Here is a 13355-nt window from a genome sequence, read left to right as displayed (position 1 = left end):
ACCTAAAGAAATAGAGGGGGCAGTGGGCAGGGGAGCAGTGGGCACGGGCCCCCGAAGACTCGGGCGAGCTGAGCGCGGGATCCTCATCTGCCAGGAGGCCACTAAAAACACCTTGGAGGTGACGACTCCGCGGCCCGGTTCCTTTCCCCGCCCGCCCGCAGCCTCCGCCGTAGCCGTCACAATAGCTACAGCTACAGCCGCCCGCCGAAGGGCACACGGCTGCAGTAGCAGCAGCCTGACAAGTGTGATAAAATGATCTTCCTTAACTAAACTCGTAAAGCACTGGGCAATAAAACTCAATCTTCTGTAAAATCCAATTAAGTCATTATCTGACTGATTGTATCTTTAATTGAAAACAGAAGTGACAGTAAATTTCTGTGATATATCAGGATCAATCGATACCGCTATACGATTCAGCCCCAAGAAGTGATTTATAATGTCAAACCTATATAGGTAACTCCACATTATTCTCTCTAAAACCACTGGTGGATGAAATTAAGAGTAAGTGCATTTAATAAAAAACAAGATGGTCAGGTTATTGATTACAACAGATGGGGGTGAAATCAAATAGATGTTTTCAAAGCACAGAGCGAAGAAAATACAAGTAATTTCTTTTTTCCTGTTTAATATCGCTCACCAAATATACACACAAGAAAATTCAGTCATCAATAACATTTTTATTTCAGGTACAGCTGCAACTAAGCAGAACAATGAATTTTTTTTAGACTACTTTCATTTCAGGATGGCTTCTGTTACATAACAAAGTACTGCATAGCAATTTTTAACAAAATAATGAACTCAAATCTGTAGTAACTTTTAAAGATGTACTTATTTCCAAATCAGATTACAACCTAAGGTTACAACAGTCTAAATTGCATCCATTTTTTTTCCAGTAGTGGAAAGAATGTATGATGAACTAATTCTACACCACCACTCAGGAATTCTGCATCACTAAGGTCACTTTAAATTGCACTGTTTTCAAATTACACCCTTTACCAAAAACGCAGCAATTTTTTTTTTTTTTTACAGGCTTTAATGTTTCTGATTATATTTCAGTTAGGTTTTGGATTGGGAGGATGGGGTGGGGCTATTTCCAACAGCAACACACACAATATATCCATTTAGCAGACTTCTAAAAAATCACTAATTTGCCTGCTCTTTTTTTCTCACCCATCAGGTAACTTGGCTAAATTTATATCTTGGCAAGTTTTTAAAAAATACTTAAAAAAAACCCCTAAGGCACCTAAGATTTCATTTTAAAACCAAAAGTAACATCTAATTATGACTCATTTAGAGGCACACAAATGGCTTCACTTGAATGAATTATCTTATTTCTTGAAAACTACATGAAACCAGTGTCATTTAAAAAATGAACACTATTATTTAAACTCCGTGAGCAAAACACTGAAATCGTGCAGATGGTAGTCACAGACCCTAAAGTATTACAAATGTGTTACAGCCTCTGGACTAAACTCTAAGGAATATAAACCAAACACGTTCTCAACAGTTAAGATAGTATGAGTCAATGCAAAATATTAACAAACCCCATGGAAAGTGGAATAAGCCTGTTACTCCAAGTGAACCGCCATCGGCAGCAGGCACTGCTCACTCGTCCTCCTCGATGACGGGAGTGACTGTGAAGCTGCTGGGCTCCGACGCAGGCTCACATTCGAGCACTGCCTTTGTGCTCTCGTTACTAATAGGAGAGCTGCTCGAGAGGGAAACCAAGCCAGAATCTTGACTGCTGGGCGGCGAGAATACTGGGAAGTGAGGGGAGAGAGAAAGGGAGAAGAGTACGTTAAAAGTGGCTGGTCTTTATACATTCAGTATTCAATTAGGTTACAATAAAGAAAGTGGCGCTCTCCATTTCTATTCTGAGTTGAAAGTGTTTTTATAGACACTCATTAAAACCCCTAGCATTTCTTTAGAATAAAAAAATAGTATTCTACACGGTATACCTATTAACGAAAGGAGTAAGCTAGATAGCAGAGTTCCAGTTTAACGTTCATTAAAAAACAAAACAAAACAAGCCAGCTGCATCCTCTTTGGGAAACTATTTCCACCTTTCACCGGACTCCTCCCCTTTATGCAAAGGATGCTACTGAAACTTGTCAAGTGATCCATCTGACAAATTACCCCAAGCAAGACTCCACCCATGCATTTCCACCACAACAGGTAACCCACCCTACTTTTCCAAGATACAGCAGGTAAAGTTGATAGGCTATTAACTTTCCTATTATTTCTCATGGCATAACAGGACAAAGACGGGGGGAAGGGAATGTCAGCATACGTAACTTTTAAAAAGTAAAAGGCAGTAAATGGGAGAGAAAATTTTTAGAAACACAAAAAAGTAAATAAATTACATCACACTAAAATAGAAGTCAGATACAAATTGTGAAAGCAAATCTCTGAACATAAAACTCTACTGGAAAACCCACATTAAATATGAAGGATGCAAAAGTAATAATGTGTTAAGCAACTTTTGCAACCTTAGCAGCCACAGTAGATAAAAAACTTAAGCAAACGGGTCTCTGACCTTCTTAACCTTAGCTGAGTTTAGATCCACCCCCAGAACTCCCTTCCTGCCTAGTGTGAATGTAATTAAGGGGAAGCTGCAGTGGTAATTTCTCTCCTCATTAACTTCCTGATTGGTTTCAGCCTCAGGATTCTGCCGGGCAGTAGTTTGTCACCAATTCCAAATGGCCAATCGTTAATACTAATGTTTGTGTAACTAACTGCCAGCATCTGCCACGGCTTCTTGTACAACAATAATGGTGAAAGGGTACATTAGTGCTCCTGTGTTAATTCAGCTTGTGTTCATCAATAGGGAAATCTATGATGTAATTAGCAAAATGCATTGGGAGCTGAGTGCTGAAGTCATTTGTAGAGAACTAAATCATAGTAGAAGCTGTACTGGGTCCTGATGTGTTTGCCATCAATACTTATTATGTTTGGAATTTAATAAGGTATATTATCATGCTGAAAAGAGACCTTTTTACAACTGAACACTATTTACGCTTGTTATGGGTTTGGAAAAGGTTTGCTGCAGCTAGTGGAACCACACAGAAATAAAAGAACAGAGCTGGGATTTAAGAAGCAGACCCTTAACCACTCCACTGGACCAAATTATTTCAGAAAGCCTCCTTCTTCCAGTGTGACATATGGGTAGACAGACAAATGGATAGTTTTGTACCTCAATATCCAATAAGGAAAGAGATGATCTGAAAATTCAGTAAGTGAATAAATTTGAAAAACAATTTAGGCAATTTTCCTGACAAGCAGTTACTTTTTATATTGATAGATTTGTTTAGTCTTTAATAATTTAAATAAAAAGCAAAGGGTGAGTTTCTAAGCTTTAAAAGATAGGAAAATAATTTTTTTTTAATTTAAAGGGAGTCATTAAGTAGTATTTTAGAACCAAAAAGCATGCATATGCATATATAAATATAGCAAGCAAAACTAGGAACCTAGGAAATCTGAAGCCTTCATCTTATTAAAGTTCATAAAAGTATCTTACTAAATTTGTATTGTTATATGCATTTAAATTCCCTGCAAATCCAAGGTGATTTATTAATTGTATACATGCACCTGGCTGTCATACATATATATACAGAGAAATGTTTTCCAAAGGCAGTAGACTGCTTTGAGATCTTGTTACTATACAGATCTGGAGAGCCGACTAAGAGCTTCCTGGAGAGTCCATGTCCCCATCCCCACCCCCAACCAGTGACAGAAGTTTCTCTGTATAGAAGCTATGGGGAATAACAGTAAACATTGCTGACTACTACCTGTATGCCACACACATACTTCAGTGAGGTATTTCACCCTCAAACCATTCACTGAGAGAATTACTCTGTTTAACATAGGGATCCTGTGCAAGCTGTCAAGGGCAGCGCTGTACTGGTTAGTCTGACTCTGGCATGCTCTGGCCCCTGCACCAACCTTCTCCTGGGCACACATTTCGGAACTGGCCGCTGAACCTTCCCAATCCCTGTGTGAGTTTAAGGAGGCAAAGCAACGGACCTTTGCCAAGCTGATGCACAGGCTGTAAAGGAATAGGTATGTGTTCTCCCAACATGTTCAGAGCCCTGGGCCTGTTTCCAGTTAGCAGCTGACTGGGAGATGCTCTCTCCTCATTTAGCCAACTTGGGACTAAAAAGGGGAGGAGTGAAAATTTTGCAAAAGAAAGGAATTTCACAATATCCCCCTTTTGCTCTAACCTACCTTATGAATATTTTCTTAGAAAATATTCTTGCGAGTGGGGCCACAAAGCATGCAGAATGTTCCCTGCATGGACTAGGGGGGCTCTAAGCATACTTTTAAAGCATGACTGCACTCTAGAGAACATGTAAAACTCACCCTGTTTTGAAAAACAGCTGTATTTTTACAGTGTTTCTCCACTCAAAATTTAAACCCATGTTATTTTTATGTTTGTTCAAGGCTTAGCATTGTTTTGAAAAAATAGGCTGTTGAAGTTAGAGACAGTATCTGTTTACCTCATTTTTGTAGAGCACCTCATAGAGTTCTAAGTATACGAAAAGATTTAGTGTGTTTTTCCTTAGTGACTAATGTCCAAAATCACTTTTACTACCATCCTTAAAGATCGTCCCTCAAAGGTACCTTCTCCATTTTAATGCAGTTTCCTTAAACCTTTGGAAGGAGAAGGATAATAGTTGACTATTGTAAATTATTTTATACCAATTAAAAATTCAAAAATCAAAATGATGCTTTTCGCTCTTTGATTCTAAGGAGCCCTACACAAGGCTAATTTCAACTCAAAAGTCTTGTCTTAGGTCATTTTGTAAAAATGCTAACTCCTAGCGTCACAGTGGCACTGTGGGGGAACAGATAGTATTGCTAGCACTAGAAATTGGTTCAATCTTTCTGGACAGCAATCTAGTGACATGTAATAAGAACCATAAAGCTGTTCAGCCCCTCTGACCTGGTAATTCCACTCTGGGGAATAACCCCAAAGAAAGAAAGAATAATTGACCCTGAGATGCTCAACACACCATCAGTGAAGATGTTAGTGACTAGCAAAGCTCTTGTGCTTGGGGAAGGGAGGTGGGGCCAGCTGCACTGGGGTTGGGGGCAGGAAGCATTCACAGGCAATAAACAATTAAGGATTATACTACCCTATAATCATTGATAGCCTCCCAGCATTTACAGAAATGGAAGAAATTACTTCTGCACACCACAGCAGAGACTGAAAAGGAAGGAAAAGAAAAAAAGGAAAACTTGCCAATCTGATATTTTGTCGTGTAATGAAAGGTGGGTAAACCTCCAAGGCTGACCCTTGTCTGAACCAGCAAATCTAGTATCTGTTTTCTCTCAAGAAGCCTATTTGTCTACAGAAGCTACTGGGATGTTCTTTTATTATGATTTAAAAATAAACAGAAAACCTTACACAGGATCATTCTTACCAATGAGGGGAAAAAACACTTCAAGATGATTTTGATGCCATCTAACCATGAGTATTCTCTTTGAAAAATATTTATACTGTCAAAAAAGAAAACCTTCTTTAAAAAAAAAAAAAAAAAAAACAACACTGAGCGCTAAATCTTTTGACATTGCAAAGACCCCTGACTTTTAACTTGAATGATCTGTTGGAAGTCAATGGACTGGAACGAGTAATTCTCTTCCAGTGATGTGAGAAAACAGGATATTCATGCTTTAAAAACATTTTTCCTTCCTCTATATGTTAAATACTATTAAACTCCTAAGAAACCATTTTAAAATAAAATACAAGTGGCATTTTTCAGTTGTTAGCAACTCTTCATCTAGATGCTGACTGCCAAGGCAGACAAAATTGCTGGCCTCTTCAGTTTCCTAGAGTTTGTAGGCATAAGAAAGAATCTGATGAAAAGCTGATGAAAATTTCTTAAACAACAAATTCTTCCACTTCATGACAATCATAGTGTTTGGAAATAAAATCATGTGCAATCAATACCACTTTGCATATATTTAATGTTTCACAATAGAACTCTTTTCCAGAGTGGAACTGCTGCCCTTCTCACTAACATTTAAAATAATTAGGATTATCTTAGCTGTCCGAAGCTTGGCAGGTTCAGTTTGTACTTTCAAATAGCATTAATTCTTGGCACTCAGAACAAGGGATAAAAGGTAAAGATATGAATGGAGATCTTTATTCCACCTGATCTATCATGGATTAGCTCATTCTTTTCCAGTTCATGCCTGCACTCTAGTTAAGAAGAAGGCTGAGCTGTAACTGATGTAATTAGAAACCACAAGCTGAGAAAAAAATAGCCCTTTGGTAATCTCCTCCATTTACCATAAATTTACTTAAAAAAAGTAATGATCTTTGAAACAAATGTGTTTTTCCCCCAAGTGCAATTAAAGAGTAGTGATGAGAGAGTGGAGTATAGGATTGTGTTTTCCGTAACACCATATCTTAGTTATCAGCTTTAAAATCGAATATCGGTTTTGAAGGGGGCTAGCTCTGCACTTTGCATACTGTAGAGAGAACTGGCCAATCACTGTGAATGAAAGATCCTATAGATGGAATCAGGTAAATTATCAGTGCTTCCTCTTTGATACAACTATCACAACCTTTGCAAGCACTGGGAAATAGCATACTTTAAAAACTAGGTGAACTTAATAGAAAGTACATATTTATGCAACATTACCTCTTTCCCTCTAAATTTCATGTAAAACATAAGGTACACACAATTCACAAAATAATAATAGAACAATTTTTTAACTCTCAAAAGGAACAGAAGCCAAGCAAGCATCCTTCTGCAGCACGTCAGAGGTTGGGGGAGCACTGGCCTGGGAGTCTGAGAACCTGGGCTCACAGTCTGGTCCTACTGTAGCTGCAGATTAGTTTCCCTGCTGCTTGTGAAACTAAGTGATAATGCACCCATCAAACTTACTCCCTTCCCCACTTACAGAGTTCAACTGATAAGCAAAGGGAAGAAGCCTTTTTTGTTTATATTAACATGGTATACAAAAAGAGAAGAGAAAGAAGGGGCGCATTCAGCCTTATACCCCACCAGGGACTCAAGCAAAATCAGCTCAGGGCCAGGCGTTCCTTCTCCAATGCCACCTCCACCCCACCTAGGCCCTCCTGGACCAGAGCATGGCAGCCGGTGGGTCCCCAGTGCCACCTCCACCCCACCCCAGCCCACCCCTGGACCACAGCATGGCAGCTGATAGATGGGTCCCCACATCCCCTGCTTGTTTCATAGAGGTCACCACAAGCAACTCGCGTCTCAAAGCCATGAATAATCAACATGTCCATGGCAGCAGCCCTACCCTGATAGGGGCCCAGCACCCTTTGAAGTACCTCCTCTCCCCTCACTCCTCGCCTTCCAAAAAACTCTTCTTGCGTGTCAGCAATGGTGATGCTCCAGACTGCTCCCTTGCCCCCAAACTCAGTCAGTTGTGGCAACTTTCCTTCCACTGACATCTCTTCCTAAACCCCCTCAGAGGTGAGCAAACGTGCACAAGAGGGGCTGACTCACTTTTACTGACTCGGTTGCCTACTCCCATCCAGGGGTGCCACATTTGCTGATATACGCAATCTAAACAGCCAGTCACTCTAAAACCATATTTTAACCAAAATATATTAAGTCTTAACACCTAATCATTGGGTGGCTTTTAATTCCCTTTAGTAACAAGATCCTGCAGTAAACCCACAGACTGTCGGACTCTTCGCTCTCCTCTCTTCTCCAGTAAAATGAACACGACCTAGACTTTTAAGAAAACTCCTCTTGTACCCGCGAAATTGTTTAAGCATCCTGTGCCCTAGTTTCCCCATCTGTGAAAACGGGGTAGTAACAGATAGTTGTGAAGATTACTGGAGTAATGTTTACTCAATAAATATTAGTTTCCTTAATTCCTCTGTCAGCTATCTAAATCTCCATGTCTTAATGTGAGAAGATTCTTGCTTTTGGATGCACCAGAATCCTATCAGGCTTTAGCGCAAGGTCTGTTTACTCCAGGTCACACATACATGTTGCCTTTTTGAGAGAACCAGGAATACATGTTTACTATGTAACAGCCGGAGCATCACATTCCAAGAGGCAAAACAACCTATTCCTCACTTGAACCGGTCCTTCGTTAACATCAGCTCTGCCTTTTTCAATCTTTTTGAGGAGGGAGGTGAGAAGATGGCTGGCATCAAATCAAACACCAGAGTGTCTGTGAACATGCTTTATAAACCAAACAGAAAATAGCGTTATTATCCCATGATCAAGCAAACCATCCCTTCAGACTAGCATTTGGAGGAAGGAAGAATCTGTGGTTTGTTTTTGTTTTTGTTTTTTTTTGAGACGGAGTCTGGCTCTGTCGCCCGGGCTGGAGTGCAGTGGCCGGATCTCAGCTCACAGCAAGCTCCGCCTCCCGGGTTTACGCCATTCTCCTGCCTCAGCCTCCCGAGTAGCTGGGACTACAGGCGCCCGCCGCCTCGCCCGGCTAGTTTTTTTGTATTTTTTTAGTAGAGACGGGGTTTCACCGTGTTCGCCAGGATGGTCTCGATCTCCTGACCTCGTGATCCGCCCGTCTCGGCCTCCCAAAGTGCTGGGATTACAGGCTTGAGCCACCGCGCCCGGCCGAATCTGTGGTTTTTGAGCCTAAGTTTGTCATAAAAGTTGGGAACTCTGGGAAGTACAAGGCCCAAGTGTCAATGTTTCCAAAGAAGTACAGGTCTCATCTGTTCCTAATCTACAATTACTGGGTTCCTGGAGCCCTGTCAGAACGAGGCTTGCGTTCTGAGGCGAGGAGAGCAAAGAGTTACCCGGTGTGTGGGTTTACTGCAGGATGTTGTTACTAAAGGGAATTGAAACGGGGCATCCCAGAAACTGTCCCTAGGTCAGAATGCAACAGAGCAGAGGGGTCAGGTGTGTGGGCTCCGGAGGCAGGCTGTCTTACTACCTGAAAACCCTGGACAGGTCCCTTGACGTCTCCATGTCTCTGCTTCCTCATGTGTAACATGGGGATAGAGTAGAGCACTTAGGAGGGTTCTGCACAAGGCGTGGGGCCCTATTAAGTACTACGTTCCCTCCTGTGGTCACCCACACGTGTGGCGCGGTGACAACCACATCTCAGCACCTGATGCTGTCTGAACCTGAGCCCTGTACCTAGCGTCGCTTCTCAGCACTGCTCCCCCAATCCGCCTCCCTTGTCTACACCTGCCTCACCCCACCCTACTTCATCTTTCTTGAGCTTGAAGAGGCAGCAGTCAGAAATGCAGGCTCCCTTCTGGGAGACCGTTTTCCCACCACACTCTGCACTCTCGGCAGCAGGGCTGAGGGAGGCCTGCGTCTGGCTGGCTCCTCTCACTTAGGAGGACCTGTCAGGCTGGGCGAAGCCAGGAGCAGCCACTGTCTGAGAACTGTCCAGAAAGACCAGGAGCTCTGCCATCGACACTGGCACCTCAATAAACACCCTGTGCCTCAGTTTCCTCAACTGTAAAAGAAGGTAATAAATATCTCACAAAGTGGCTTTGAGGATCAGGGAGACAAAACAGTTGGTAAACCCTAAGGGTCTAAAACTTGTTACTCATTTTCTCTGTCCCCTCTCCTCTGGCAGAAGCCTTTACTCTTCTCTAGGAAAGAACTGTGAGTGTCTGTACTCCATTGTAAATTAACAGGATTTTTATTAAACATTGGTTGAGAAAGGAAAAAAAGTGACAACACACCCAAACACCTCTGAATGTTCTTGGACAAGTTTCAATTCTGACATGAGGGAGAGTCAATGATTGCTTTCTTCATCCCTCTTTACACACCAAAAGACTGAAAGTTAAGATGAATTCCAAACTAAAACCTGAGCCTATTGTTTGTGCTTTTCATGGCATCACGTATAGGCCTTTAGTGACACTTAACCATTCCTGAGGCTGGGCCAACAGGCAAGCCGACTCCACTGAATCCGGCTAGGGCAGAGAGCCAGGAGAACCACCTGGAGGCAGAGACACAAAGTCCACAAGGTAAAAGACAAACCTTGGGAAAATGGAAAGTGAGCTGAGATTGTCTACCATCTATTGTCCAGCACAGTGCAGAGCACATAGTGGGTGTTTAATAATGGATACACGAGTGAGAAAAACAATGGAATTTAGCCTTCACAAGACACACTAAACCACGAAACAGGACTAACCCATGCACGCACTGGCAAAGACAGTCTCAAATCTAAAACCAGTTTAAGGTGGCCGGGTGTGGTAGGTCACACCTGTAATCGTAGCACTTTGGGAGGCCAAGGCAGGCGGATCACCCGAAGTCAGGAGTTCAAGACCAGCCTGGCCAACATGGCAAGATCCCATCTCTACTAGAAATACAAAAATTAGCCAGGCTGGCCAGGCGCGGTGGCTCACATCTGTAATCCCAGCACTTTGGGAGGCCAAGGCAGGCAGATCACGAGGTCAGGAGATGGAGACCATCCTGACTAACACGGTGAAACCCCATCTCTACTAAAAATACAAAAAAAAATTAGCCCGGCATGGTGGCAGGCGCCTGTAGTCCCAGCTACTCAGGAGGCTGAGGCAGGAGAATGGCATGAACCTGGGAGGCGGAGCTTGCAGTGAGCCAAGATCACACCACTGCACTCCAGCCTGGGAGACAGAGCCAGACTGTCTCAAAAAAAAAAAAACCAGGCATGGTAGCACATGCATGTAATCCCAGCTATTCGGGAAGCTGAGGCAGAACAATCGCTTGAACCCGTGAGCCAAGATCATGTCACTGCACTCCAGCCTGGGCAGCAGAGCAAGACTCCATCTCAAAAAACAAAACTACAACAACAATAAAACCAGTTTAAAGAGTTTAAAGTACAAGTGTTTGACTCAATTCTGCCTGTAGTTACTACATAGTGACTCTATGCAAAGCCTGGACACAGAGGCAAAGGGAAAAGCAGCAGCAAACACACCCTCTGACAAGTGGTGGCACCAGGACCCTGTCAGCCCAAGCCAAAGGCCAAAGACCCCCGCTTTTAGTGTGCTCCTCAGGGACTCTGTGCAATGCAAATGAGTGCTCAGATCCACATATAGGTGCCATGACTGGGCTGGCCACACACATCACGACTGCATTTGAAAGCAGAGTTAAATATATACGTGATCATCTCAGTAATGAAGGCAGCCTAGGCAAAGAAAATGCTCTATGAGTCGACTCTGAAATAGACTTGGCATTTGATTCTGGGAAAGCTGTTTTCTCAGATACAAAAGGAACCAAACCCATACAGTGGGCTGTGACATTTGCCACTCTACAGACTAGGTTGGCTGTCCAGATATTTTGCAGTATGAGCATTTTTTTTTTTTTTTTGAGACTGAGTTTGGCTCTTGTTGCCCAGGCTGGAGGGCAATGGCGCAATCTTGGCTCACCGCAACCTCCGCCTCCTGGGTTCAGGCGATTCTTCTGCCTCAGCCTCCCGAGTAGCTGATATTACAGGCATGCACTTCCATGCCCGGCTAATTTTTTTGTATTTTTAGTAGAGACGGGGTTTCTCCATGTTGGTCGGGCTGGTATCAAACTCCTGACCTCAGGTGATCCGCCTGCCTCGGCCTCCCAAAGTGCTGGGATTACAGATGTGAGCCACCGTGCCCGGCGCAGTGTGAGAAATTTTTAAAGCAGCCTTGCAGAAGAATCACAGATGCTCCAGCCTGAAACGGTAAGATGTGATGGAAATCCCAACCTTGATGGGCATCTCGTCAAAGCTAAGAAAAAGGATTACAGTTTTGGAGTCAACACCACTGCCAGGGGAGCTGGTCACAAATGTCAACACTGCCTTCTCATCTAGCACTCCAATGAGCTTATTTCCTATCTAATCCATAAACTGCAGTTAGCCTTTCATTTTAGATTTATATAATCTCTGATAAAACACAATGTTTAACAAAATATTTATACTTAGGATGTGCATCTTTAGCTATATGGTGTTTAGAAAGTCTTTCATTTAAAAATATTCTGGGCCAGGCGTGGTGGCTCACGCCTGTAATCTCAGCACTTTAGGAGGTCCAGGCGGGTGGATCACCTGAGGTCAGGAGTTTGAGACCAGCCTGGCCAACATGGTGAAACCCCATCTCTTCTAAAAACACAACAATCAGCTGGGTGTGGTGGTGTGTGCCTGTAATCCCAGCTACTTGGGAGGCTGAGGCAGGAGAATCACTTGAACCCGGGAGGTGGAGGCTGCAGTGAGCTGAGATCATGCCACTGCACTCCAGCCTGGGCAACAGAGCAAGACTCCATCTCCAAAAATAAAAATAAAAATATTCTGACACTTTGCAATTAAGTGGATATGAAAGTTCCTAAAGCCATTTCTCAAGTAGAATTTGTATAGACTTTGTAGCTTATAATTTGAAAATAAATATTGTGGCCCAAATGATATGCTAGTAGCACGGTAGATAGAGGATTGCATACAGCAAATTATTTTCTCTTTACTACTAGGAGACTCATATTCTTCAAAAAGCAAATATTAATACTATTTATGGTGAATGTTACATGTAAGACACAAAACTTCAAAGTTGGTTTATCACACTATGCCAACTATTTCCTTCTGTTTCTTTCTAACTACAACCAGCACTAATGAAAATTTAAGATTAGTATATTATTAATATTTTCGTCTTTTTTTTTTTCTTTTTTTAAAGACAGAGTCTTGCTCTGTCCCCCAAACTGGAATGCAGTGGCATGATTTCTGATCACTGCAACCTCCGCCTGCCAGGTTCAAGCGATTCTCATGCCTCAGCCTCCCAAGTAGCTAGGATTACAGGCGCCCGCCACCACGTCTGGCTAATTTTTGTGTTTTTACTAGAGCCAGGGTTTCGTCATGTTGGTCAGGCTGGTCTCGAACTCCTGACCTCAGGTGATCCACCAGCTTCGGCCTCCCAAAATGGCGGGATTACAGGCATGAGCCACTGCCCCCAGCCCAATATTTTCTTATATAATAGAAGAAGGAAGCAAATACCAGGACACATCTAAATAGAACATATGTCAATTGAAAAACAATCAAGGTTGAACATTTTAGGCATTTCCAGACAGAAGAATACATGCCTACTCAAAGTTGCACATGTTATTTTACCGCCTAAATACAACACGGCCATCATGGATGATAAGGTAAGTTCAGATTACAGAAGCAAGTGCACACTGTTTAGGAATGGTTCACATTAAGGGTGAAGAGAAATAAGAAAGTAACAGCACAGACTGTGTATGCTTTTCTGAAAGAATATTTCTATACACTGCATAAGACTCCAATTGCTAAAATTCTTTAATATATGTATTTCTTAAAACATTTTTGTGGTTTAAATACCTTCTGTCCAATTAGCCCCAAGAAAGGACTTTAACCCTAAAGAGGTTTAGTCTCTAGGCAACATGAGGCATTCAGGAAGTGTTACTGTTACTGTGCCGCCTTCTCTCCAG

General features: G+C 42.4%; 1 protein-coding gene across 2 annotated transcripts in view; it reads right to left on the bottom strand.

The window, feature by feature from the left end:
• Positions 1-657: 657 nt before the first annotated feature.
• LOC105491798 (doublesex and mab-3 related transcription factor 1) overlaps positions 658-13355 on the bottom strand; it is a 129299-nt gene continuing 116601 nt past the window's right edge. For both annotated transcript variants that reach the window (XM_011758458.2, XM_011758460.3), the window contains exon 5: positions 658-1760. In XM_011758458.2, the coding sequence (XP_011756760.1) occupies positions 1606-1760 (155 nt within the window). In that variant the 3' untranslated portion in view covers positions 658-1605. The remainder of the gene's footprint in view (positions 1761-13355) is intronic.

This window comes from Macaca nemestrina, chromosome 14 (assembly GCF_043159975.1).
Source record: "Macaca nemestrina isolate mMacNem1 chromosome 14, mMacNem.hap1, whole genome shotgun sequence".
Lineage (NCBI taxonomy): Eukaryota > Metazoa > Chordata > Mammalia > Primates > Cercopithecidae > Macaca > Macaca nemestrina.
This window is presented reverse-complemented; position numbering and strand designations above follow the sequence as displayed.